This window comes from Meriones unguiculatus, chromosome 1 (genome assembly GCF_030254825.1).
Source record: "Meriones unguiculatus strain TT.TT164.6M chromosome 1, Bangor_MerUng_6.1, whole genome shotgun sequence".
Lineage (NCBI taxonomy): Eukaryota > Metazoa > Chordata > Mammalia > Rodentia > Muridae > Meriones > Meriones unguiculatus.
The window spans coordinates 49,842,026-49,864,611 of record NC_083349.1 but is presented as its reverse complement, the minus strand read 5'-3'; the positions used below and the strand labels follow the sequence as shown (position 1 = coordinate 49,864,611).

At 42.4% G+C, this 22,586-nt stretch overlaps 1 protein-coding gene across 1 annotated transcript; it reads left to right on the top strand.

The window, feature by feature from the left end:
* The first annotated feature begins 1,671 nt into the window (after nucleotides 1-1,671).
* Nucleotides 1,672-22,316, top strand: Ankrd22 (ankyrin repeat domain 22). Its single transcript, XM_021657973.2, has 6 exons — nucleotides 1,672-1,978; nucleotides 11,209-11,400; nucleotides 17,400-17,507; nucleotides 19,781-19,858; nucleotides 21,222-21,320; nucleotides 21,789-22,316. The coding sequence occupies exons 1-6, from the start codon at nucleotides 1,958-1,960 to the stop codon at nucleotides 21,864-21,866; spliced, it is 576 nt and encodes a 191-aa protein (XP_021513648.1). The 5' UTR covers nucleotides 1,672-1,957; the 3' UTR covers nucleotides 21,867-22,316.
* The last annotated feature ends 270 nt before the right edge of the window (nucleotides 22,317-22,586 follow it).

The window sequence follows — 22,586 nt, the reverse complement described above, 5'->3', positions numbered from 1 at the left end:
ACAGATGTAGCCCATGACAGCTCAATCTCCAAGTGAATACCCTAGTAAGCAGAAAAAAGACTGTCTCTGACATGAACTCAGTGGCTGGCTCTTTGATCACCTCCCCCTGGGGTGTGTGCAACCTTACCAGCCCACAGAAGAAGACAATGCAGCCAGTCCTGATGAGACTTGATAGGCTAGGGTCAGAGGGAAGGGAAGGAGGAGGTCCCCTATCAGTGGATTGAGAGAGGGGTATGGGAGGAAAAAAGGGAGAGTGGGAGGTGGGATTGGGAGGGGAAAAGGGAGGGCACTACAGCTGGGATGCAAAGTGAATAAATTGTAATAAAAATAAATTAATTAATTTTAAAAAGGCTGTTCAATGAGCTAGAAGCTGGGAAGCTTCTATCAGGTAGTCTATGCAGGAATAAGGAACCAGTATCTGCCAGAGACACTGCTGTTGCTGTGGTGGTGACAGACACAGGCTGCAGGTCAGAGTGGAGCTTCAGAGATGAGACATGGGAACTGAAGCACAGAGACTAGAGAGCGAAAGGCACGATGAGGTCCCCACAAACAACAGGGAGATGGGTGGACAGAAATTTGAGGTTGGCTCCATCAACCATAGGGAGTGAGCTGAGCTGAAGTCTCTGGGACAATGATGAACTCCCTTTCCATTGGTCTCTTTATAAGTGGTCTGTGAGGCATCGCCCTCAGTCCAGGTGAGAGAGCTGCATCCGTACCTCAGTGGGGAACCTCTGCTAAGTCTTCAAGCCAGTCTTCTTGTCATGATCTTAATACGCCCACGTGCCTCTGCGGTCCCAGTTCCCAGTGACGATGCCTTTCCTCCTTTAAGGAATGAACTCCTTATCAGGGTGTGCCGCTCGGGTCGTGTCGGGCAGAAGACCGTGTTGCTCATGTGTCCAGCACGATGTCCAGTCACCCGCCATTCTCACAGTGGAGTCACATGTGCTTGTAAAATGAAGTCTCTCGGGACAAGGCACAGTCTGAAAACACCAGTTTTACACAACACAAAATAACATACAGCAGGGTGCTGGCTGGCCTCTCTATGTAATAAGAGAGTAGAGCGGTGACCATTGCAGGCTCAGAAGATGTTGGTGGTCATGGAGAAGGCTGAATCACAGGGACCATAGTAGAGTTATAGAGGGAGTCAGGCTTAGTATGCCACAGTACCTCAGAGGGGCCTATTTTGAATCTTTTTGTTTATTTATAAAAAGTAGGAGAGAGGAATTTGAAGGTTTTCAATGCACAGAAACTACACTGAAATGTGGACATGCTAATTGTTCTTGTTTGACCATTATATATAATACTTGTTTTGAACTATCACATAGTATTGCATAAATGTGTGTAATTACCGCATGTCAATTCAAATTAAACGTTAATAAGTTAAGTTTAATTTATTGGCATGTAGGACTCCTTAAGTGGCCCCGCCCCTGTCAAGGTATTGTTTGCTAGCAATGGCCTTTGAGAAATTCGGGTGTTGTTTGCTCAGCTAGACTCAATGACTCTCACTAAAAAAGCTGGCTGATCATCGTGGCCACTGTATGCTAGATTTCAATTAAGAAATTGCCGAAACACAGTATGGGGTTTTGAACTCTTCCTGCTGGCCTAAGAAGCTCCTCCTCCCAGCACCCCACCTGTGCCTCCTTCTTTACCGGACTCAGCCACTGGGAGAGCACACATGACTCAGAAACCGGTTCCCCTGGCTGTAACAATGATAGGGCTCTGGGATCATTACCTGGTAAGCCAATGCCTTTGCTTCATCAGCCAGTCTCTCCACAAGGTGTGTTGCTGTCACAGACTGCTGGGAAAGCACTCCCAGGAGCGGAACAAGAGGGCTCGCCACCAGCGTGGACTTCCAAGGACCTTTCTTTCCGGGAAGAAATTAAATGCTAGTTAGAAACGCCTCCAGAAGATTCACCACTGCACAGTAGACCAGGGAACACATCCAGAAAGGACAAGGATGGGAATCTTGTATTCTGAGGTATGTCACGTTTCTGAATCCACAAGAGCTAAAAGTTGCTCATGTTTTTCACATATAATTGTGTATCCCTGTTATTTTCAATTCTGTTTCATGTTCCTTGTGAGTATTAAGCCAGGAAAGGTTCCGTGTGCTAGGAGATGTAGTATTTTTAACAGTTCAACACAAGTCAGAGTGAAATACTAACTTTTTCACTAGTCCTGAGTCGAGAGTGATGGGATATATGTTTCCTGTCATCCTAATTGCAGAGGTGATACAAACCTTGATAAACAGAGTTGCATCTGTATCGTGTTAAACACTGGAGGGTGAGGAAAACTTGTATCTAACTAGATTTTCTAAAAAGCCAAAAATTGGCAAGCTTTTCTATGGGACCCTTGAATAGACTGACAACTTCAAGCTTGTTATGGGAAAGTTCTCCTCTGGCAATTAATAATACAGTTTATCCCCACATAGAAGCGGTGACAGGCAGCCCCGTGTCGATATTTTGGCGATTTCCTTTTCGTAGCTGATAGACAGGACATTTTCCTACATTGAAAGTAACTTTCTACAATCAAATACATTTTCAATGTTTCAAAGGACCATGTTTAAACAAGAATATCCGAGGCACAGTAATGCTATTATTAGTATTCATGGCTTACTACTTCCTCCTTCTCTGACACAATTAACTCGCTGATCTGCATTCCAGTCTCTAGGCTTAAGGAACCTTGTTGATTTTGGTCTCCTTGCATGAAAGGTAGGTGTTTGGCACCTGCCTTAAATGTGCGTGTGTGAGCATGAGTTTGTGAGTGTGTGTGTATGGGTTTGTGTGTTCCTTTCCTAAGTGCGTTGTTTGCTCATTTCACCGTTCTGGGAATATCTTGCTTAGCGATTTTGATCTCATGAAGGAGTCACATGTACATGAGGGACATCAAGGCCTAATGTATGAACATTCCACTCTGGCAAGTTTTCTGAGCGTCAGGGAGAGAAACTAGTGAAGTCTTTGGGATACCCACTGCAGAGTTCGGATTCCGCTTATGCAGGGTCCAGAAAACTAGTTTTGACGGGGAATTCCAGGTGTGAGCTCTTTGCCACCATTCCTGTCAGAACTCCTGCTTAAGGCAGATGATTTTCTCAGACTCCTATGTGTATGCAGATAACGCCGATCTTGTTCTAATGCAGATTAAGATCATGCATTTTGCCTCCCTAACTCAGTGTATAGATCTATGGTTCCTTAAAGATTATGGTGAGTAGGTTAGGTCATGAGAAGGGCTACAGTTTTTGAGTGCCTACCAAAGAGCAGTGAGGAGTGAGATAGCATATCAGCGTGGTGGGAATTTGTCAAGCAGCTTAGTTAGGGCACGCACAGGCCAGGTCAGGCCTGTTTACTTCCAAGTAGAAGTAAGAATCACTTCCAAAGTGATATAAATGTTTAACTTCTCAGCTATCTCAAGGACAAAATAAGTTGGAGTTTTCTTTTTGCTTTCCTGTTACAATGAAAAAGGTTTATTTAGCTTACTGCAAAGGACACAGGGGACATAACATATATTAACAGGAAATTTTCTATGAAATCTTAAATATACCCATACACACACCCCACTAAAAGATCTCATAGGTAATTCCTCAAAGCTCAAGATTAGTATTAATCACAAATAACATGGAATATGATTGAAGCAAATAAGTTACTGTCTTGCAAGGGGAGGCAGGTTCTAAGTCCTTCCATGTCATTTTTCTCAGTATAGTCTGCTTCAGGATTGGCAATCTAAAGTATGTAAATTACAGATTTTTTTTTTTTTTGTCACTGAAGAAATGTGTTTTTTTGTTTTGTTTTGTTTTGTTTTGTTTTTGGCAAGTGGTGTCTGAACTTGTAGGATGTCCCTTAGGTGTCTGAGGAGAAATATCCATTTCATAGCAGGTCCAGGCAGGCAACTGGACTGAGCAGCCCACAGCTAGAGTGAGTTTAAAAGCTGTAATACTCTGTCATTGCTTACTTTTGTTCTGCTCACCTTCTGGGTTCCTCAACCCTTCTTTGCTTCAGCATCTCCTAGAGAGCTTTGAGACGGCCACAGTGCTGTCAGCAGATTCGCAAATATTCTCAACTAGTGGGGCAATAGTGGGCCTCCAGCAGTGGTTTAAAATGCCAGTTATGAACCACTCGTGGTTCTGGGAACTTCTTGTGGTATAGGGAATACTAAAGAGATTTCTGGGAAATGATCCTGAGGAATAAGCCGCATGGTCCAAAAGGGGAAAGGATAGCAAGATAACGAGGAGGTTACCTGAAAGTGGAAGGGACAGAAAGCCTGATCAGAGTTGATGACTCACTCCAAAACTGAATTAAAAAAAAAAAAAAAGGAAACCTCACGTTTTTGGAAATAGGGGTAATTCATGCTTTCTATAAGGATAAGAATAATTTAAAACGTAAAGCAAGGCGATATGACAGGAAGTGGGCTGGGAAATGATCCTTCCGGTGCAGTGGTCAAGAAGCGTTCTTGTGGCCGACCCGTGAGCTGAAACTACCGGATAGCCTCATACATTCCAAGAAGTGCAGAGACCTGAAAACAGGTAAGAGTATGGAATATTCAAGAGCCAGCCAGAATGTTGTAAATAAAAAGAGCAGTAGTGGGTTTAGGAGAAAAAAAGCAGCCTAGTTCCAATTCATTTAGTGTTGACTTTTCAGCTGTGCAGAACATGGCCGCAGGTAACGCCATCCACAGGCTACGGGCAGGGCCAGGGAGCCCGTAACAGAAGCACACTGTTAGCAGATAGTCCCTTCTCCTCCTCCTCACCTCTTAGAGTATCTTCCACCTTCATTTGAGTCTGCAATCTCGTGGCTTTGGCCTGACGTCACGGTATTCTCAAGGTTCAGCCCCCTTCAGGCTCACCATAGCCAGTTTTTGATCACAGATCAGCTTTTGAAACCCCTTGTTTATGACCCTTTCTCTACCTTTGCGTCATTTTGCTCCACATCTACTTCTGCCTTCTCAAATCACAATTTCCTGTTCCTTTCTGTTCCCCGAGGTTATCCCGAGTGACCTTAAAATCTACAGGAAGCCTTCCTTTTCCTTTTTGGCCTCTGTTTCAGCACCCAGGCTGTCCCAGAGTGGGACAAATTTTCTTTCTCTGGCAAAATTCATTTGTAATACCTCTTATCATAATTGTGTGCTCACACACAATTGTGTGTGTATTGGTGTGTGTGTGTGTGTGTGTGTGTGTGTGTGTGTTATATGATGTGTGTGCATGTGAAGGCCAGAGTACGACCTTGGGTATTTTTCCTCAGGAGTTGTCCACCATCTTTTGAGACAGGGTCTTTTACTGGACTGGACTGGTTGTTTAGCTTTGGCTGGATGACCAGTGAGATCCAGAGGTCTGGCTACCTCACCTCCCCAGATAATGAGCGAATGGCATCATATCTAGCTTTCAATTTTTTATATTTATTTATTCATTATTTGTTTTTATATCTAGCTTTTTTGATATGGGTGTTGGAAGATGAAATTCAAGCCTTCCTGTTTTCAAGGTATCTGAGTTCATCCCTCCAGTCCCATCATCAGAAACCATTTTCATAGAAAAAAAACAACAAAAACAAAACAAAACAGAAATACCCATGTACGAATCTTCAAATAGGATAAATACAGTGTTATGAGCATGTAAAGCAACATGCACAGCACAGATTACAGGTTTAGATACTTTCAGTTTACACTCATTGCAAAGTCAAAAGGATCAACCACTGTCTGTCACCAGGAATGCTTTCCATTCTTTGTAAACACAGGAAGCCTGGGAAACTTTTCAGGGCAATAAGCTGGAGGGACAGGCTGTTGCTGGGTGAGAAAGGGGACCTAAATTTGTGTGGCGTCCCAAGGACTTGTCACTGTAATTCTGTAATCTAGACCCTTCTCAATGCCTGTTTTTTTTTTTTTTTGTTTGTTTGTTTGCTTGTTATAGTCTCCGAAGAGTTTTCTTCTCCTAACTCAGGACTGGTCAGTTTGAAGAAAGAAGATGGGCTCATAGCTGTTTCGGGAAAAAGTTTTGACCCTGGCCTTGAACTTGTTGAGTCAGGCCACAGCAGGGGGTCTGCTGATGGGAGACAAAAGCCCACAAGGTCCTGTTTTAAACTGTCACACTTTTGTCTTAGATCAGAAAAGTGAGGAAGAAGCCAGCCATCTTGGGTGTTTACCAACCTTATTACCTAGCCATGGGGGAAAGGAGTGGGTTGCTTTCCCTATCTGTCTGCTTACCAGGGAATCCGCCTAACTTCTAGCATCTTCTTAGTACTTATGGGCAATGTTAATTTTAGTATGCATCAAGGAGATGCACAGAGGAGATTTTCCACAGTTTAATTTTGGCTTCATGGTTTCCTAGCACGTGAACCTTGCTCTGGTCACTCTTCATGCTAACTTTTCTCTTCTCCCCTTTGCTGGTTTCTCTTTCAAGGGCATCCTTCTCCATCTTGCTAATTTATGTGTGAGTCGTGGTAAACCACCACTTTCCCAGCAGACAGACAGGTTTCCAGACTTTTACCCTGGGCCCCGTCCCTCCACCCTTCTCCAACCATAGCTTTGCTGAAGAAATCCCTGCAGCAGCTCAGCCAGCTGTCCCTTATGATTCTGGTGTCTCACTTGATGATTAAAACCATCTCATGTTTTCGTTCAGCCCAAACAGACACTAGTCATTAGGGATGCACCAGTTCCTCCACCCATGTGTTTTGCGAGTCTCCTCTCCCCTTGTCTCCGCCCTGTCTCCTATGTCATTAACCTGTTCACCTACGTAAACTCCAATGCTTTTCCTCTGCCTAGATATTTCTGCCAACCTATACACACACGGCAGACATGTATTAAAATAAAGAGTGGTGGCCAAAATATTTTTCTGGCAAAAATACTTCATCCAATCTGTAATTCTCTCTACTGAGTTTATCTGTCTTTTCTCTGTTGCCTGGCCTTGGAGCCAACATTTTCCTTCTGGGTCATTTGACTCAATCCTTTTTGCCCTGTCCTGTTATTTCCATTTTCTTTCAGCAATCATCTCCTATTTCATAACCATTCCTGCTCATCCTAATTGGATCCTTGTACTTCAATAATTAGAAAAGTAGCTAGCACTAATTGAGGGTTTCGGATGACTCAGCTCCAAACAAACTGCTTCGTCCACACAGTCAGGTCTAGTTCTTCCTGTCACCTTATGCAGAAGGAATGGTTAGTGGATGGAGGAGGAAATTCAGCACAATTGTCTAAAGGGCTTTCAGGTAAATTGTCCAAATAACACCTCTGCAAAAGGGGAGAGTGAAGGTTAGCACACAGGAATTCACATCTGAAGCTTGTGTTTCTCATCACCCAAAAGCACCATTTCCCTCTAACCTGAACAGAATTCTGGCCAGACCCTCGGTGCTACCTACTCTACTGCCTGCTTTCCCTGCTAAACTTACTCGAACTCCCTCGCCCTGATCCTAGTCGTTCAAAGACACTATATTGAGGCCACTGTATGCTGCCTTTTGCCCTGTTCTATGAAAACTGATCATTTCATAGTATTTATCACATCTAAATCTTTCCAAATCTTTCCTTTTTCTTGAAACCTTCCTGTTTTGCTGTTAGGTTCTCCTTCTGGTTTCTACTACTGTTTTTTTTTTGGTGGGGTGGGTGGGTGTTGACAGTGTCTCTTTGTGTAGCTAGGCTGACCTCAGGTTTACTATATTTATTTACTATATGATCTCCTCTGGCTTCAAACTCTTGTTCCTCCTGCTCCTTCTTCCTGAGTGCTGGGATTACAAGCAACTGCCTCCATACCCAGCAAGTTTTTTTTTGTTTTGTTTTGTTTTTTGTTTTTCACAGATAGTGCTAATTCTAAATCAGTTTTGAATATGTAACCAAGCACTAGCAGGTCGGTGATGGGAGGGGACTAATCAGAATCATGAGTGTGTAAACCTTAGCTTGCTTCTGGCATTAAGCCTTGCAGCCAGAGAGACAAGTAAGACCGAGGTAACTAGAGGCAGAATGTGTGGCAACTGTGCTCCATGGCACAGTTGGCTCATGTAAGAGCTATGTGACTTTGGATAAGGAGACAGTCTCTCCTAATTTCACCTGTGTGTGTATATATATATATACTCACTACACACACACACACACACACACACACACACACACATTACTTCTCTTACAGGGCATTTTTGAGGATTTCAGGAACAGCTGAGCTACTCAATAAATGTCTGTTTTCATCGAGTTTATTCACTCACGGAGAATATGTTGAACGCCCACAAAGCGTCACACACTCTACTAGACGCCGGATACAGTGAGAATGTGTAGACAACCATAACTGCCCTCAGGGATCTAGCAGGCTAGTTGGGAAGGTGACTGCCGATAACTCTGACAGTCTGTTTCCAGGTGATCCGACCATCACAGAACAGTAATTCATAATGTGTTGGCTCTCCTTTTGAAAGGAAGGAAGTCTAACCCTGAGGGTCAGTGTCTGGTGAGGGCTCACTGTTCCATGACAGAAAGGCAAAGGGAAGGTGGGAGAGAACAGTGGGAAACAGACCTATCCTTTTAAGGTAAGGAACCCACTACCAAAAGGATGAGCACGCTTGGGAAGTAACGATACTAATGCACGAGAGTCATGTCCCTATGACCCAAAAACCTGTTATCTGTGCCCACCTCTGAGCATCAACACACTGGGCATCATATTTCTAATGTATGAGTGGTGAAGGATACATTTAAGCCATGCAATAAGGGTGTACTAACCCGGGCTAAAGCTGTAGCTAAGGGATCGGACAAAGAAGTAGTTGGAAAGATGAGCTTTGTGAGGTTTGAGAGGCTCTTGTGTCTACGTATGGGCAGTACCCTTATCCAGTTGGTCACGGAGGATGTGATGGGCAGCTACTGTGTGGGTGGGATCAGTCCTGAGGGCGACAGAGACTCCCTTGGTTGGTGTTGGGCACACAGGGGGATTTTTAAAGCTTTACAGTTAATTTTCTAGGTGTAACTAAGCTAAAGAGCCTCTAGGTTCCAGGAACTTCAAAAATCCAGAAGAGCTTTTTCTTTCTGCCAGAATGGCTACCCTCCTTTACTTACTGACATTTAAACTTCTCTTTATCTTAGTGTTTTATCTAACACAATAAGCTGCACATTTAAGAAGTACAGTGGAACAATTTGACTGATGTGTGCAATGTACGTCCCACCAAATCAAGGTGTCTAGTCCATCTCTTTAAACACTTTCCTTTCTCTATGTTGGGAACCTCCGAACCCCTCTTTTCTACTTGCTTATAAACTATATAACAAACATCTCAAAACTATAGCCACCCTTCCTTCCATGCTGTAGAACACTAGCAGGTTTGACAGACCTCTCTTCTGCTTCCTGTGTGCTTTTCTGACACTGAGCTGCCCCCTATTGGACACAGTGCAAAACAGCAGGGAATCCTTTCAGTTGTTAGCACAGCTGAGAGGACTCCAATTCAGTGAGTGTGGAGGACGCTACCCTGGTAAATCATCTTGTGCTGTTTCCGCTCATTAAGGAGCTGGCCCCGGAAGTGGGGCTGCCCCTGCCACATTTCAGACACTTCAAGCAAGTTTGTCTGTAAGTGTTCTCTAAGACCTCTTGCCCAGGGGCAGTTTGGGCCCAGCTAGCTCTGTTACGAAGAGAAAGAAAACCAAAAAACAGCTCAAGGATAAAACATCGTGTCCAGCAGAGGCTACTGATGTTTATTGCATGGTACAAAATGCCTTCCAGGAGGTGATAAAGGAGCAGAAACTGGAAATCCAGCTATGGGAGTCTCAGTTATGGAGAGAGACCTCAGTTGGGAACCCCAGCTACTGCCTCCGCTTCCCCAGTCGATTACCGTTGATTTGATGATGTGACCTTGGTGTATTCCTTCAGTCAGTCCACTTCAGTCGTCTCAGTTGTGAGCTCCTGACTTGGTCTTTTGTTATCTACCTGCTGCTTGCGTATTTGTTCTTTTCCCTTTCTTCACTGCATGCTTAATAAACCGGCTCATTTGAAACTACTCCTTGGCTATCGCAGATAATCCTCTGGACCAGACAGAACAATGAGTTCTTAGTCACTGGTTATTGACACCGTGGCTGTGATCTTATAAAAGAAAGCACTTAATTGGTGCTTTGCTTACGGTTTCAGAGGGTCAGTCCATTATCATCGCGCTGGGATCATGGCAGCGTGCACGGCTCCAGGATAGTAGCGGAGAACTAGCCGCGTCCCGCTGTGTCAGCAGCAAGCACATGGCAAGACTCTCAAAGCCCGCTGCCAGCGATACACTTCCTCCAACAAGGCTGCACTGTTGTGGCGTTCAAATCCACAGGGAAAGACCAAAGACTCAATTCAAATTTAGATTAAATGAATTTATTCTTACTGCCCGCAGAAGGAGGGCAAAAGGCAGGCTGTGCCAAAAGGGTTGTACAATAACAAAAAGACCGCTTCATCCAGGTCTCAGTGATAAGCAAGTGGTTAAATAGCAAAGGCAGAAAACAAGCAGTTAAATACCTCAGGGCCAGGACACCATTAACTCACTATCGTATTCCTTTTCGTTGTTGTTGTTGTTGTTTTGTCTTGTTTTTGTTTTTTTTCTTTCTGTAGTTATGGCTGTCCTGGAACTCCCTCGGTAGACCAGGCTGGCCTCAAACTCAGAGAGGTCTGCCTGCCTCTGCCTCCCAAGAGCTGGGATGAAATATGTGTATCACTTCTTGTTTCATCTCACACATAGGCCATTAGGATCTCACAAGCATTCGTGGGCAAAGGTCAATGACCCTTAAGGGATGGATGCCTGGTACCATAGTAAGTTTCTTAGTTGTCACCGGTGAGTTATTAATTATTACACAGGTCTGAGCACCCTGGAGGGAGTGTCACTAATCTACTGGGACAGAGCAGGCAATAACACAGGCTGCCTGTCACATCCCCAAAACACTTACTCCAAAAAGGCCACACATCCTGATCCTTCCAAACAGTGAAGAAAACCACGGGGGCTTTCTCTCACCCCACTGCTGCCCTGAGCTCTTTCTTCCCCTAACGCATCATTATACTCCAGCCAGACTCTCTTTTTCTGATAGCATCTTTTTAATTTGAAGCCACAATATAAAATTTCCTTAGTGAATGATACCTACAGTATTTCGTCGGTTTACTCAGTTGTCCACATAGCCTTTTGTCACGAGGCGATCAGTTTTGGAGCCTGTAAGCAGATCTTCGTGGACATACGGGAGACTTAGAGTAATGTTCTCTTCTCGGTGGTTCATGCCTGTGTTTCAAGAACTCTTCTGCTCTTCTTGGCTCAGCCCATCTGCCAGGCAGCCTACCAGAATGACTTGGGGCAAGTGTGGCGGTGGGCGAAAGAAGACAACCATTATGTGGACATCCAAGACGGCTTCAATGGCGATACTCCGCTCATCTGTGCCTGCAGGCGGGGGCACCTGAGAATTGTCTCCTTTCTTTTAAGAAGAAATGCCGATGTCAACCTCAAAAACTTGGTGAGTTTTCTGGGGGATGATGGTCTAAGGCAAACGGCACTGGAAATTTCTATAGGCCTAACTTGGAAAAGTGCAAGCCAAAGTTCTGGAATGTCTTTAGCCAAAAGTTTATCCATGTAGATACATTTACCACTTATATAATGTAAAGACAATGTGCCAACTATAATGAGTAATGTAGTTTCTCTTATATTAGCTTGTGTTTCCCAAAAGAAAAACAAATAAAATTAGATACATATACCAAAGCAATCAAGTACACAGAACCAGGGAAGCTGTAACAGGACTAATCGGAGAGGAGAGACAGGAGAATGTCAGGAAGCATGTGGGGATGTACCCCAGATGTATCTGGAACAGAAGGGGGAGTCGAACTGTGAAGATTCTCCTCAAATTGCTGGAACTGGGCTCGCTGCTTTTCCTTCTTATAGCTTCTGATATCAACGATTCTCTTTCACCGACTTGGCCTTACAAAACCCAAAGGCATTTTTTTTTTTTTGTTAGACTAAGAGAGAGCATAAACAAAGCATTTCAACCAGCAGGGATGTTTTGTGCTGACGTTGCTGTGCCTCTGAAGAAGAGGATGGTCCACTCTGCTGGCAGTAGGCAGCTTCTCCTTTTTCTGTTCTGCTTCTTCCAAGCTATCTTTGCTCTCTCTTCAGTATTACAGAAATAAAGGGAGAAAGGAAAAATTTGCCTGCCCTTATTTAGATTTTTACCCATTGTTTTAATATAAGTTTCAGTTTTTTATACTTTTTTTCATTGACTCATGTTCCTGTACTTTGTGCTGGGTTAAGTGAGAACATCTTCACCCAAGTCTGTTGTGTACTTTGAACATAATCCTCCTACTAGTCTTTGTTCCCTAAGATAATTTTGCTTCTACTTTCATCTCAAATATGTGTACATGATTGCACACACACACACACACACACACACATATATATATATTACAAATGACTCACAAATGAGAGAAAGTGGAATAGTTCTCTGTGACTGACTTAGCTCCCTTTGCCCGATTTCTTGATTTCTCATTGCCTCCATTTTCAGGGAGTGATGTGACAGGTTTTCCTTCACGGCTACAGCACTCCACTGAGGCATAGGCACCGTATTTGGCTCATCTATTCCTCGGCTGAAGGACATTTCGCTTGGTTTTATAACTGAGCTATGGTGAAGCGTGCTGCCATTGTACACGCATCCTATCTGTGATATGATTTGGAGTTCTTAGGTAAACACCCAGGTGTGGCGCAGCTGGATCATGGGGTTGATCTGTTTTTAATGTTTTGAGGTACATCTACACTGATTTCCCACAGTGGCTGAACTAGATACGTTCCCAAGTACACTATTTTAGGGTTCCATTTGTTCACATCCTTACCTGTATTAGTTGCTACTTATTTGTGTTCTTAGTGACTGCTGTTCTGATAGAGGTAGGTAAAATTAATAGAATTTTAATTTGTATTTCTCTTATGGCTGGTGACATTAATCATTTTTTTTGTTTGTTTGTTGAACATTTCTAATCCATCTTTTAAAAAAAACAGTCTGTCTTTTCTTGGCCCTTTATTGATTAAGTAGTTTGATTTCTTGTCATTTAGGCTTTCTAGTTCTTTGTGAATTCTATATATCAATCTTTTGTCAGTTGTAGAGGTAGAAAAAAATAATCTAATTTTGTAGGCTGGTTCTTCCTTCACCTGATCAACTATGTCCTTTGCCTTGCAAAAGCCTTTTTACCTCAGGAATTAAAATAATAATAATTATTATTATATTTATATTTATTATTATTATTTGTATACAATGTGTATATAGGGACATGTGTGCCAGAGAGCATGTGGGGAGGAAGTTGGAGGACAACTTCGTGCAGTCACTTTTCTCTTTGTCTGGCATTTCCTTTACTTCACCCTCCTTATAGACCACTACCAGTGTCTAATTGGAAACTTTTGAATGGCATGGTGCCTTCGTTCTCCCTGTTTCCCGTGTTTCTGAATTGAGACTTTCACATACTAAGTTAGGTTGTTGGGTGAATTTTTTAAAAACATCACATTCTTATTCTTTTTTGCCGGAGGTGTTTGCTGTGTTCCAAAGTGAAGTACATTGCCATAAGGTTGAGTTGCCATTTCCCTATGCTTAACTATGCATGTAGCTCAGGAGGTAGGCCCTATTGTTTCAGGCACCAGGGTCAGTCTGTGAGTAGGATATTGTGTGAAAACAAGAGCCACAAGTAGGCCCTTTATTAAAATACAGTCATGGTCAAAAACTGATTACTTGTTGGGTGCTAATAATTTTAGGAAGTAGAAGAACATTGATGGTACTGTATGAACCAAGATGCTACTTCATGTGGGTATAAGGAAAATAAAGCAGAGGAGGACTAGCGATTAGTATTGGGATGATAAGGAAAGTACAGGGAAAGGAGAAGTACAGTCAATGGAAGGAGTGCAATAATAGAGACAAGGGGTAGGTGGATGAGGAGGCTTTGGGTAATGATAGAAAGAGAAGAAAGACATAAAGAAGTGCTAGCAGATAACTTAGTGTCAGCTCTCAGAAGGCTGGCCCACAGGGCCAGACTGTGTTCTTTAGAAAACCAACTGGAAGCTAAATAAAACAGATACGCAAGACTTGCGCCAATCTCTCTGGGGTAGTCTCTGGACTCCCTCCCACTCTGCTTGTAAAGCTTCTATTTCACTTTTCTATTGAAATGGGGAACCTTTATCCCTCATTCACCTGTTCTGATAGCTGTCATCCAGCACTCCCTAGAGATTCTGGTGGAACATTCTTGCATGTCATGCACCATCTTCCAGCATTCAGATACTGATGCTTCCTACTGTAATGTCTTGCTCTCCTGAAGATCCTAAAGTGTCCGTGATGAACCTAACGATGTTAGGAGACAAAGAACTTGGTGAGCCAGATGGACACGGACACATAAAGACTGTGTTTAAGGGGCACTAGCAGCTGTGTTAGAGTGTGTCTCTCTAAACATTTCTGTGGCACCCTTTTTGACTTTCTAATATCTGCATTGTTTAAGCAAAATTTAAACTGTACTGGGTAAATATCCAAAACAACGTTTACAATAATTACAAATGTCTGTACCTACTCAAGTGCTTTCAATGAGAAAAACAGTTAGTAGGGACTCACTTGCCACTTCCAAGTCAGTTAGAGACCAGAAAACTAGGAGGAACACTGGATTATTGAAACTTTAATCAGGGGCGGAGAGATCTTTCAGATGTCCGAAGTTTTTCCCCCTGTACTCACATGGTTGCTCAGCCATCATTAACTCGAGTTCCAGGGGTATCTGGCACCCTCTTCTGGCCTCCAGTGGGCATCAGACAGGCATGCAGTGATGTATACACATGCAGATAAAACATTGATACACATAAAATAAAAATAAATCTGATTTTTTTAAGTCACTGCCAGATTTTCTTGCTTGTACTTACTGTCTGCTTGGGGGCTCTTCCCCACCAGTATGAGACCCAGGACTTGGCACAAGCTAGGCGAAGGTTCTCCTATTGAGCCACGCCTACAGCCTGGCCGAGTTTAAAAGCAACTCATGCTTGACTTGAATCTGAGAGATAAGCAGCTCAGGAGAGGGACAGGACCTTCCTGGAACAGCTGTGTGGGTGTGCTGGGATGTGGCAAGCAGCTGCGTCAGGAACTGGAGACCTGTGGGTTCTGGCAGCATGCTATGGCTGGGGAAGAGAGACATTCCACAGCACAGGCGCAGTCCTGGACTTTGCTTTTCAGAGGTGAACCTCACCCAACCCTGTGAGATGCTCTAATAGGATATAAATCATGGAAAGGACTTTAGTTATGCACTGTAAACTAACAGTGGGTTTAGCAGAGGCATTTTGGGTTTGCAATTTCTGGTTTTACATATGTTTTTAAATAGTAGTTTGATGTCTAATTTTATTCTTTACAAATATTAGTTGTGCATTAATAATTTGAGACAGTATCTTATATTTCTAAAGTGTATTTAAGAATTATTTGATAAGTACTGGACAAAAGCCTTAAAACATCAGAAAGTCCTATTGGTAATTCAGAAATATGTATCAGAACATTGGCTGAATGGAAAGCAAGTTGAAATAAAATTACAGCACAGCATGGCATATTTTTTTTGACTTGTAATTGGCTAAGATTAAAAAGAAAAATCAAATGTTGACTGGGAAGGAAGTTTAAGTCATCACCTCAGTGTAGCATAGTTTGTAACATCGTGTGAAACATATTTATATTTTTTTATGTCAGTTAGTCAACTTAAAGAGATTTATGCAAAAGAATTGCAATTGTTGACAAGGCTTTGTGACTGTGAACAAGGGTAGTTGGGTAATATTCATCAAATTTAAAGTTCAACAGCTTGAAAAGTCCAGTGGGTAGGTGTGACTAATGAAGTGAAAAAAAGTTCCATTCAGTGAAGCCAAACAGCCATTACAAACACTTTTGGAAGCATGTACATGGCACAGAAGATGTATAAACTCTAATGAAAGCAGCATACAGTTTTGAATATACAATATTAAAATACTGACTAGTTTAAGTATTCAAATTCTACGTGTGTTTACTTAATAAGACAAATGCTCATTTGAAAACCTATCATATTCTTGACTATTTTCCAACATTTTCACAGAAAAGACAGGTACCTTGAAAACAGTGCTTCCCCCCAGTGCTCAGTCCCCTTTCTTGTTCTCTTTTCCTGCTAACTTGCTTGATTTTCCAGTTAACACTGCAGCCTGTAAGCCTGATAACTATTTGTGCATGTTTCTGGCCTCCTTCAATTACGAGGACCTAAATTAGGTGTACATTCCCCACCGCTCCTCAAGGCATGCGTCCATCACCCAATGGTTACTGACATATTTAAAGAATTAGATTGTTTGCAATCTTCTAGCACTGCCTGTGTGCTAGGAAACATGGGAGAATTGCCAAGCAGTTAAAACTTTGCACAGCAAACCTCAAAATGGATACATTTCCACCACCAATGATCAAGAGCTAGCTATATGTATGTGCCTTCTTATACTAGCTATACTCTTATGTTTATATCTCATTATATTGTTTTGTTTTTTTAATCTCAAAAGACTAAGCATGAGGAGCCATCCTGCCATGGTTTGTATGAACACTCATCTCTGTTGCTTATCTTTGGTCCTTCCCCAGTGTTTCCTCCATAGTTTACAAATTCAACATTCTTGTAAACAAAACCCCGAGTTAATTAAACAAATGTCTGTCTAAAAGAAAGTACACAGGTTGAATGAGTATACGCAGTCTTTGGTTTAAATATGCAGAGTTGCCCTACGTTTAAAAATTCTATAAATGTTTATTTAAGAGACCTGAAGGTATATGGCATAATGTCTGTACTGCTTGGTGGCGGCTCTGCCCTGCAGACTATCAGAGCAGACGCCGAGACTTATGGCCAGCTGTTGGGCAGAGTGCATAGAATCTTATGAAAGAAGTGGGAAATAGTAAGATCTGGAGAGGACAGGAATCCCACAAGGAGAACAACAGAACCAGAAAATTTGAACACAGGGGTCTTCCCAGAGACTCATACTCCAACCAAGAACCAGGCCTGGAGATAACCTAGAACCCCTCTACAGATGTAGCCCATGGCAGTTTAGTGTCCAAGTGGGTTCCATAGTAATGGGAAGAGGGACTGCCTCTGACATAATGTGATTGGCCTGCTCTTTGATCACCTCCCCCTGAGGGGGGAGCAGCCTTACCAGGCCACGGAAGATTACAATGCAGCCACTCCTGCTGTGATCTGATAGACTAAGATCAGAAGGAGAGGAGAACCTCCCCTATCAGTGGACTTTGGGGAGGGGCATGAGTGAAGAAGGGGGAGGGAGAGCAGGATCAGGAGGGAAGGAGGGAGGGGCTTATGGGGGGATACAAAGTGAATAAAGTGTAATTAATAAAATAAAATTAAATTAAAAAACCAATAGTGAAAAAAAAGAAATGAAAAGAAAAATGCATGAACTTAATCTTTTGCAGGGTAATCTAAAATCTATGGAATTTGAACTAACCAATCCTTCTCTTAATTACAGAAGGAGAGAACCTGCTTGCACTATGCTGTGAAGAAGAGATTTACCTTTTTTGATTATCTACTCATTATCCTTTTAATGCCTGTCTTGCTTATTGGATATTTCCTCATGGTGAGCACTGTTGTTAGGGCAAAGGCCAGCTGTGTAGGAGAGCCATGGAATGGCTCATCAAGTTTCTCCTGACAGTGTAGTGTAAGGAAATAGCCACAAAATTAGCCTTGTTTTGTGCAGGTGTTTCTTGACTTACAGTGGGATCCTATCTCAACAAACCTCTCATAGATAAAAATGTTTTGGATAGAAATGCATTTACTTTTCCCAGCCTACTAAACGTCATGGATTAGGACCAATGTGCATTCCGGAAGAAATACAGGGTCTTACCACACTGGGAGCTGTGGTTCACCTCCATCACCCAGCAGCATAAATGAGAGCCTAGGAATCACTGCCTGAGGCTTTTGGTCTATGCCATTTCTCTCCAAGTTTCTGAATTTTAAGGACTCACCGTAGTGGTGAGTTGGAGAGAAAAATCCTAAATCCCCCTAGCCTGGAAGCTGACAAGGACAGAAGCTATTTTTGAGAGGTTCTGACCCAGTCTCTCACTTCAGTAAACCAAATCACACTTGCATGGGTCTTTGGTGGGATGATTTCCTCGAATAAATAAGTAGGTAAGTAGTTCAGGAACCATCTTAAGTAGAAGGTCAAACTTGGATATTTTGTATGTTCTTTTTTTTTTTTCTGCACCAATTTGTTCACTTTTTTTCCCCCATCTGGGTCCCATTGAGACCAGTTCTCCTTTTGAGAGACGACTAAAACAATGGATCACTTTAACCCAAGTTAACCAGCAATGCTTCCTCTCTATGTATCTAGCAGACAGCAGACATTAGTTATTCCCATTAAAACAAGTTCCAGTAAAAAATTCACCAGTTAGAAATTCTATTTTCTGCTTAGGTACTTAGAGGACATAGAATTAAAAAAAGAAATACTATGGTGAGAAATCTTCAGTTCACTTCTGAACACATCATTTCCTTATATAATTGAAGGCTTTTTGGAAAAAAAAATTGTTTGTGTATTTACCTTACGTTATTTGACCATTTGTAACTTCTGAGCATGAAGAAGAATCTGTCATTCACTTATATTTTAGAGGTTTTGATGAAAAGTATCGCGAGAGGATTACTAAGGGCTTATTCAGAATTTACTGACACTCTGCTGTGCTTCCAAGCACGGCTCAGAAGCTGAAGCCTGTGTAAAGATTCTGATGGCAATTAGCAGCCCAGCTACGGCTGCCTAACTGCACTATTACTGGGACCTGGAATTGTAAGTTTGTGCTGCGTAAGGAATAAGCATCATGAGGCAAATTACAGGGTAAAGATTAGAAAGGACCAAGTCACTTCACAGAAGGGACAGGAAAGAAAGAATTTAGGTGACACAGGCAGGCAGCATGGTGAGGATGACATTCAAGTGGAGTTTCAGAGGTTCCATGGGGAAAATGCCAGCCTCTGCTTACACGAGCAGTGAGGTCTTTGTCTCCTCCGGTGACCAGCTGTTGGAGAAAGGTTCCTAAGTCATATGGTCAAAATCTTAGAGAGAGGGGGGGGGAAAGACACCTCTGAGGAGTCTCAGTTCAGGCCATTCACTCCTTTAATGCTTCATATGTTTATCATGAACCCCTATGTGCAGGCCAGATATTAGGGAAAGTTCTTGCCCTCATCAGAATTAGAGCATGGCAGGGAATTGGTTCTTATCAAATGGCGTGGACTTGTGGGAAATCACCATAAAGCTGGGGACACAGAAGATACAGCCATTACAAAAGCTTAGAAGAAAAGGATTTCACCTGGCCAGGTAGGTCAGGGAAAGCCAGAGAAAAGGGGTGAAGGTTGGAAATATCACAGACATACTTGCGAGGCAAAGAGTGAGAAAGCTTCTAGTTGAAGACATTTCCTATGTTGTGATTCTCTGCAGATAGGACATTTGTTAGGAAATAAGGCCTAACAAATGTTCATTGTAACTAGAGTAGGGAAGCCAGGAGGTGAAGCATGGAAAAAGACCAGGGCCATATGCCCCAGTTAAGAATTTAAAGTTTTCCTCAGAATAGTGCGAACTTACGAAACCTTTGAACCACAAAGAGAAAGACAGGAACTAGACCTCATTTTGCAGAAGGATGAGGTAGAGATGGGGTTAGGCCTGTGAATGCATTCTGATCAAATTGCTGGGTATTCATGAAGCATAACTTGTGCATTGCGACTTTAACTGATACTGTACTGTGTGTGTGTGTGTGTGTGTGTGTGTTAAGAACTAGAAATTAACATGAAGCCAGTTGATTGGAGCAGTCCCAAACAAGAGGTATAAATGTTTCTGAAACACTTTCTCATACTTGCTGTTTGTAACAGGTATCAAAGACAAAGCAGAATGAGAACCTTGTACGGATGCTCCTTGATGCTGGAGTTGAAGTTAATGCTACTGACTGCGTATGTTTGTATTCTGAAATTATATTCAAGTGATATACCTGGGTAGGATACTTGTTAACACAGATGCATGCTTTGCTTTTCTAAATGTTTGCATATGGTTTTGTTTTCTATTTTTCTTGTTGCCATCAGGTAACTTTGGAGTTATTGATATTCTTTGGCTAAACTCATGAGCATAAAGTATTTGTTGATTGTAGGAAAAATTTAAGAGACTTTGCATTTAACTGTAGTGCTATATTAAGGGAAATGGTATCAAAATACTATCCTTAGTAGTCTGGCAGTTGGAGCTAGAAGGCCTACGCATACATGTAATCTTGTCACTTTCTAGTTAAGTAGGCTTGGAACATTATAATTTTCTTACCTGTTAAATGAAGATTAATACAAATTGTACTAGAAATTGAACTCAAAGCATCTTACATGCTAGGTAAATACTACGGAACTATATCTATGCTCCCTATTATTATTTTTTTTAATGAGGTAACCTTTTGTTACGTTCCTTAAGGTGGCCTTGACCTTGTGAGCCTTCAGCATTGGCTCTCTGAGTATCTGGGACTACAGACCTGCCCAACGAGCCTGAATATAAACTCAAAATTTGTACTGGCCTTTTAGGGCAAAGTCCTCAGACGGGTGATTAGAGTGCTGCCAGGGCTCGCTGGGGGTTAATAGCTGCTGTGGTCAAGGTCCTAACCATTAGAATGAGAGAGGCCTCTTTCACAAATGGAAGGTAGATAAGGTCAAAGTTCAGAGAAACACCCTCGTCACAATAACTGAAGCATCATTAACTCCCTCTGAAGCGGCAGGTTTTGATTTTTACCTTTCACCTCTATGCGTCACATTTACTTTTTCTGCTAATGCTCTCAGGGTCAGTGGAAGTTTTACTACCCTGTTGTTTTAGTTCCTTATATTTGTTGGATAAAATTTAGGGTTTCTAATATTTTAGCAAAGAGGGAAAGTGTAAACTTGATTGCCAAAGAGTGGCACTTCTACTTGTGATGCCAAACTTATTCTGCGGGTGCTACCATGGAGCTGTGATTGAATGCCCACCAAATTCTTGTTTTGTTAATTTCTTACATTTTTATGCTATATTTCATTTATGTCTAAATAATGATGAGTTTAATTTTTTTTATAAGTTACACCTTTTAGTTTAGAATGGAAAATAAGAAAGGGGAAGATATCAGTGGCTTATTGGATTTTCATAGACTTGGTGAGGAAGAGAAGAAAATGCTCACAGCTACTCATAACTGGCTTGCAGATTGGCTTTGGTCAGTTGTCCACTCTAAAGTGTGACTAGTCGCTCAAGGGGTGAGGGCCGAAGCCTGTGGACAGCCTGACTGATGAACTACAAGGTCGACCCTTTCTTTTCCAGTATGGCTGCACTGCTTTGCATTACGCATGCCAGATGAAGAACCAGACGGTCATCCCCCTGCTTCTGGAAGCCCATGCAGACCCCACCATAAGGAATAAGGTAAGAGCCTTGGAACTGCGGTCCTCCCAGTGGCAAGTTTTTCTCATCTGGGCCTTTTTTGAAGTAAGCTCACTGCCTCTCACGCGAATCATGGTAAAATTAATTGTTCAGGAAGGAGGTATCTCACTACTTTTGAATTTTAAAAATATTAGTTTTTCATATTTGGGATTAAATAGAGCACGTTTAATATGCTAGGCAAGTTCTAGTTCGCTACGACTGACTTGGTTATATCTCCAACCCCCTTTTGCTTTTTAAATTTTGAGACAGGGTCTCTCTCAGGTGTCCAGGCAAGCCTCAAGATTGCTTTCCAGTCATTTTAAAATTATTATCATTATAATTTCAAAAATTTTAGAGCAGAATGCCTTTTAAAGCCTCAACAAAGCCTGAGAGTCAACCGTCTGTCTAAATTGCCAACTGGCCCTCACTGACATTGGTCTCCTGGAAGTAAATGGTTTCTTTTTCCTGCAGCATGGGGAGAGCTCACTGGATATCGCTCAGAGACTAAAATTTTCCCAGATTGTACTAATGCTAAAGAAAGCCTCATAGTCCCAGGACTTCTCACGTGGTGACAGAGACACAGCGGGAGGAGCAGATGTCGGCCCTACCATGGATTATGGCTCTATGGGCACTCTTGCTGGATGCATCTACTTTCTGACAAGCACTGGACTTTTACAGTGGAGGCCACTAGGGCCAGAATCCCTCCAAAGGACCCATTACACGTGTTTTTTAAAAACGGATTTTTAAAAAATGTCCAATTCAGTGTCTTTTAAAAACAAGCCAGAGTGACCCCGGGCCACACCTCTTCCTGCTTGTGTCATCATTCTAATGACTCTGCCCTACCTTCTGTCTTGGGAGCCAAACAATTTGCCTCAGAGCCCTGGACACCCTGAGCCACAGAACCAAAGCATGTGCATTTGTGCAGCACGGCAGGCACATACGTGTGCAGAGTGAGAGGCGCCAGCATACATATTCCTTGAATAAAAACATGTGCCAGTTGTCAGGCGAGTTTGTCTAAACCATTGAAATCGGCACACATTCCGGAGCAGAACTGGTATGTGTCATTGTTTCCAGGGAAAGGTCGGGGGTTGACCTGCATAGCAGCATACATTTCACTGGCAGTTTATAAAAGAGTATATGTTTCAGTGTATAAGTTATTTAAGTATCAAAAATACCTGTTCAAAGTCCTTCTGGGGCTGGAGCTGCAGTTCAGTGACAGAGCACTTGCTTGCTATGCATAAAATTCTGGGCTCACTCCCCAACACCAAA

Bases quoted from the DNA above. Each gene is read 5' to 3' on its own strand.
- Ankrd22 (XM_021657973.2), top strand. From the start codon at position 1,958: ATGGGAATCTTGTATTCTGAG. The intron at 19,859-21,221 runs GTATGTTTGTAT...TTTCTTTTCCAG, and splicing joins AAGTTAATGCTACTGACTGC to TATGGCTGCACTGCTTTGCA. The intron at 21,321-21,788 runs GTAAGAGCCTTG...TTTTTCCTGCAG, and splicing joins ACCCCACCATAAGGAATAAG to CATGGGGAGAGCTCACTGGA.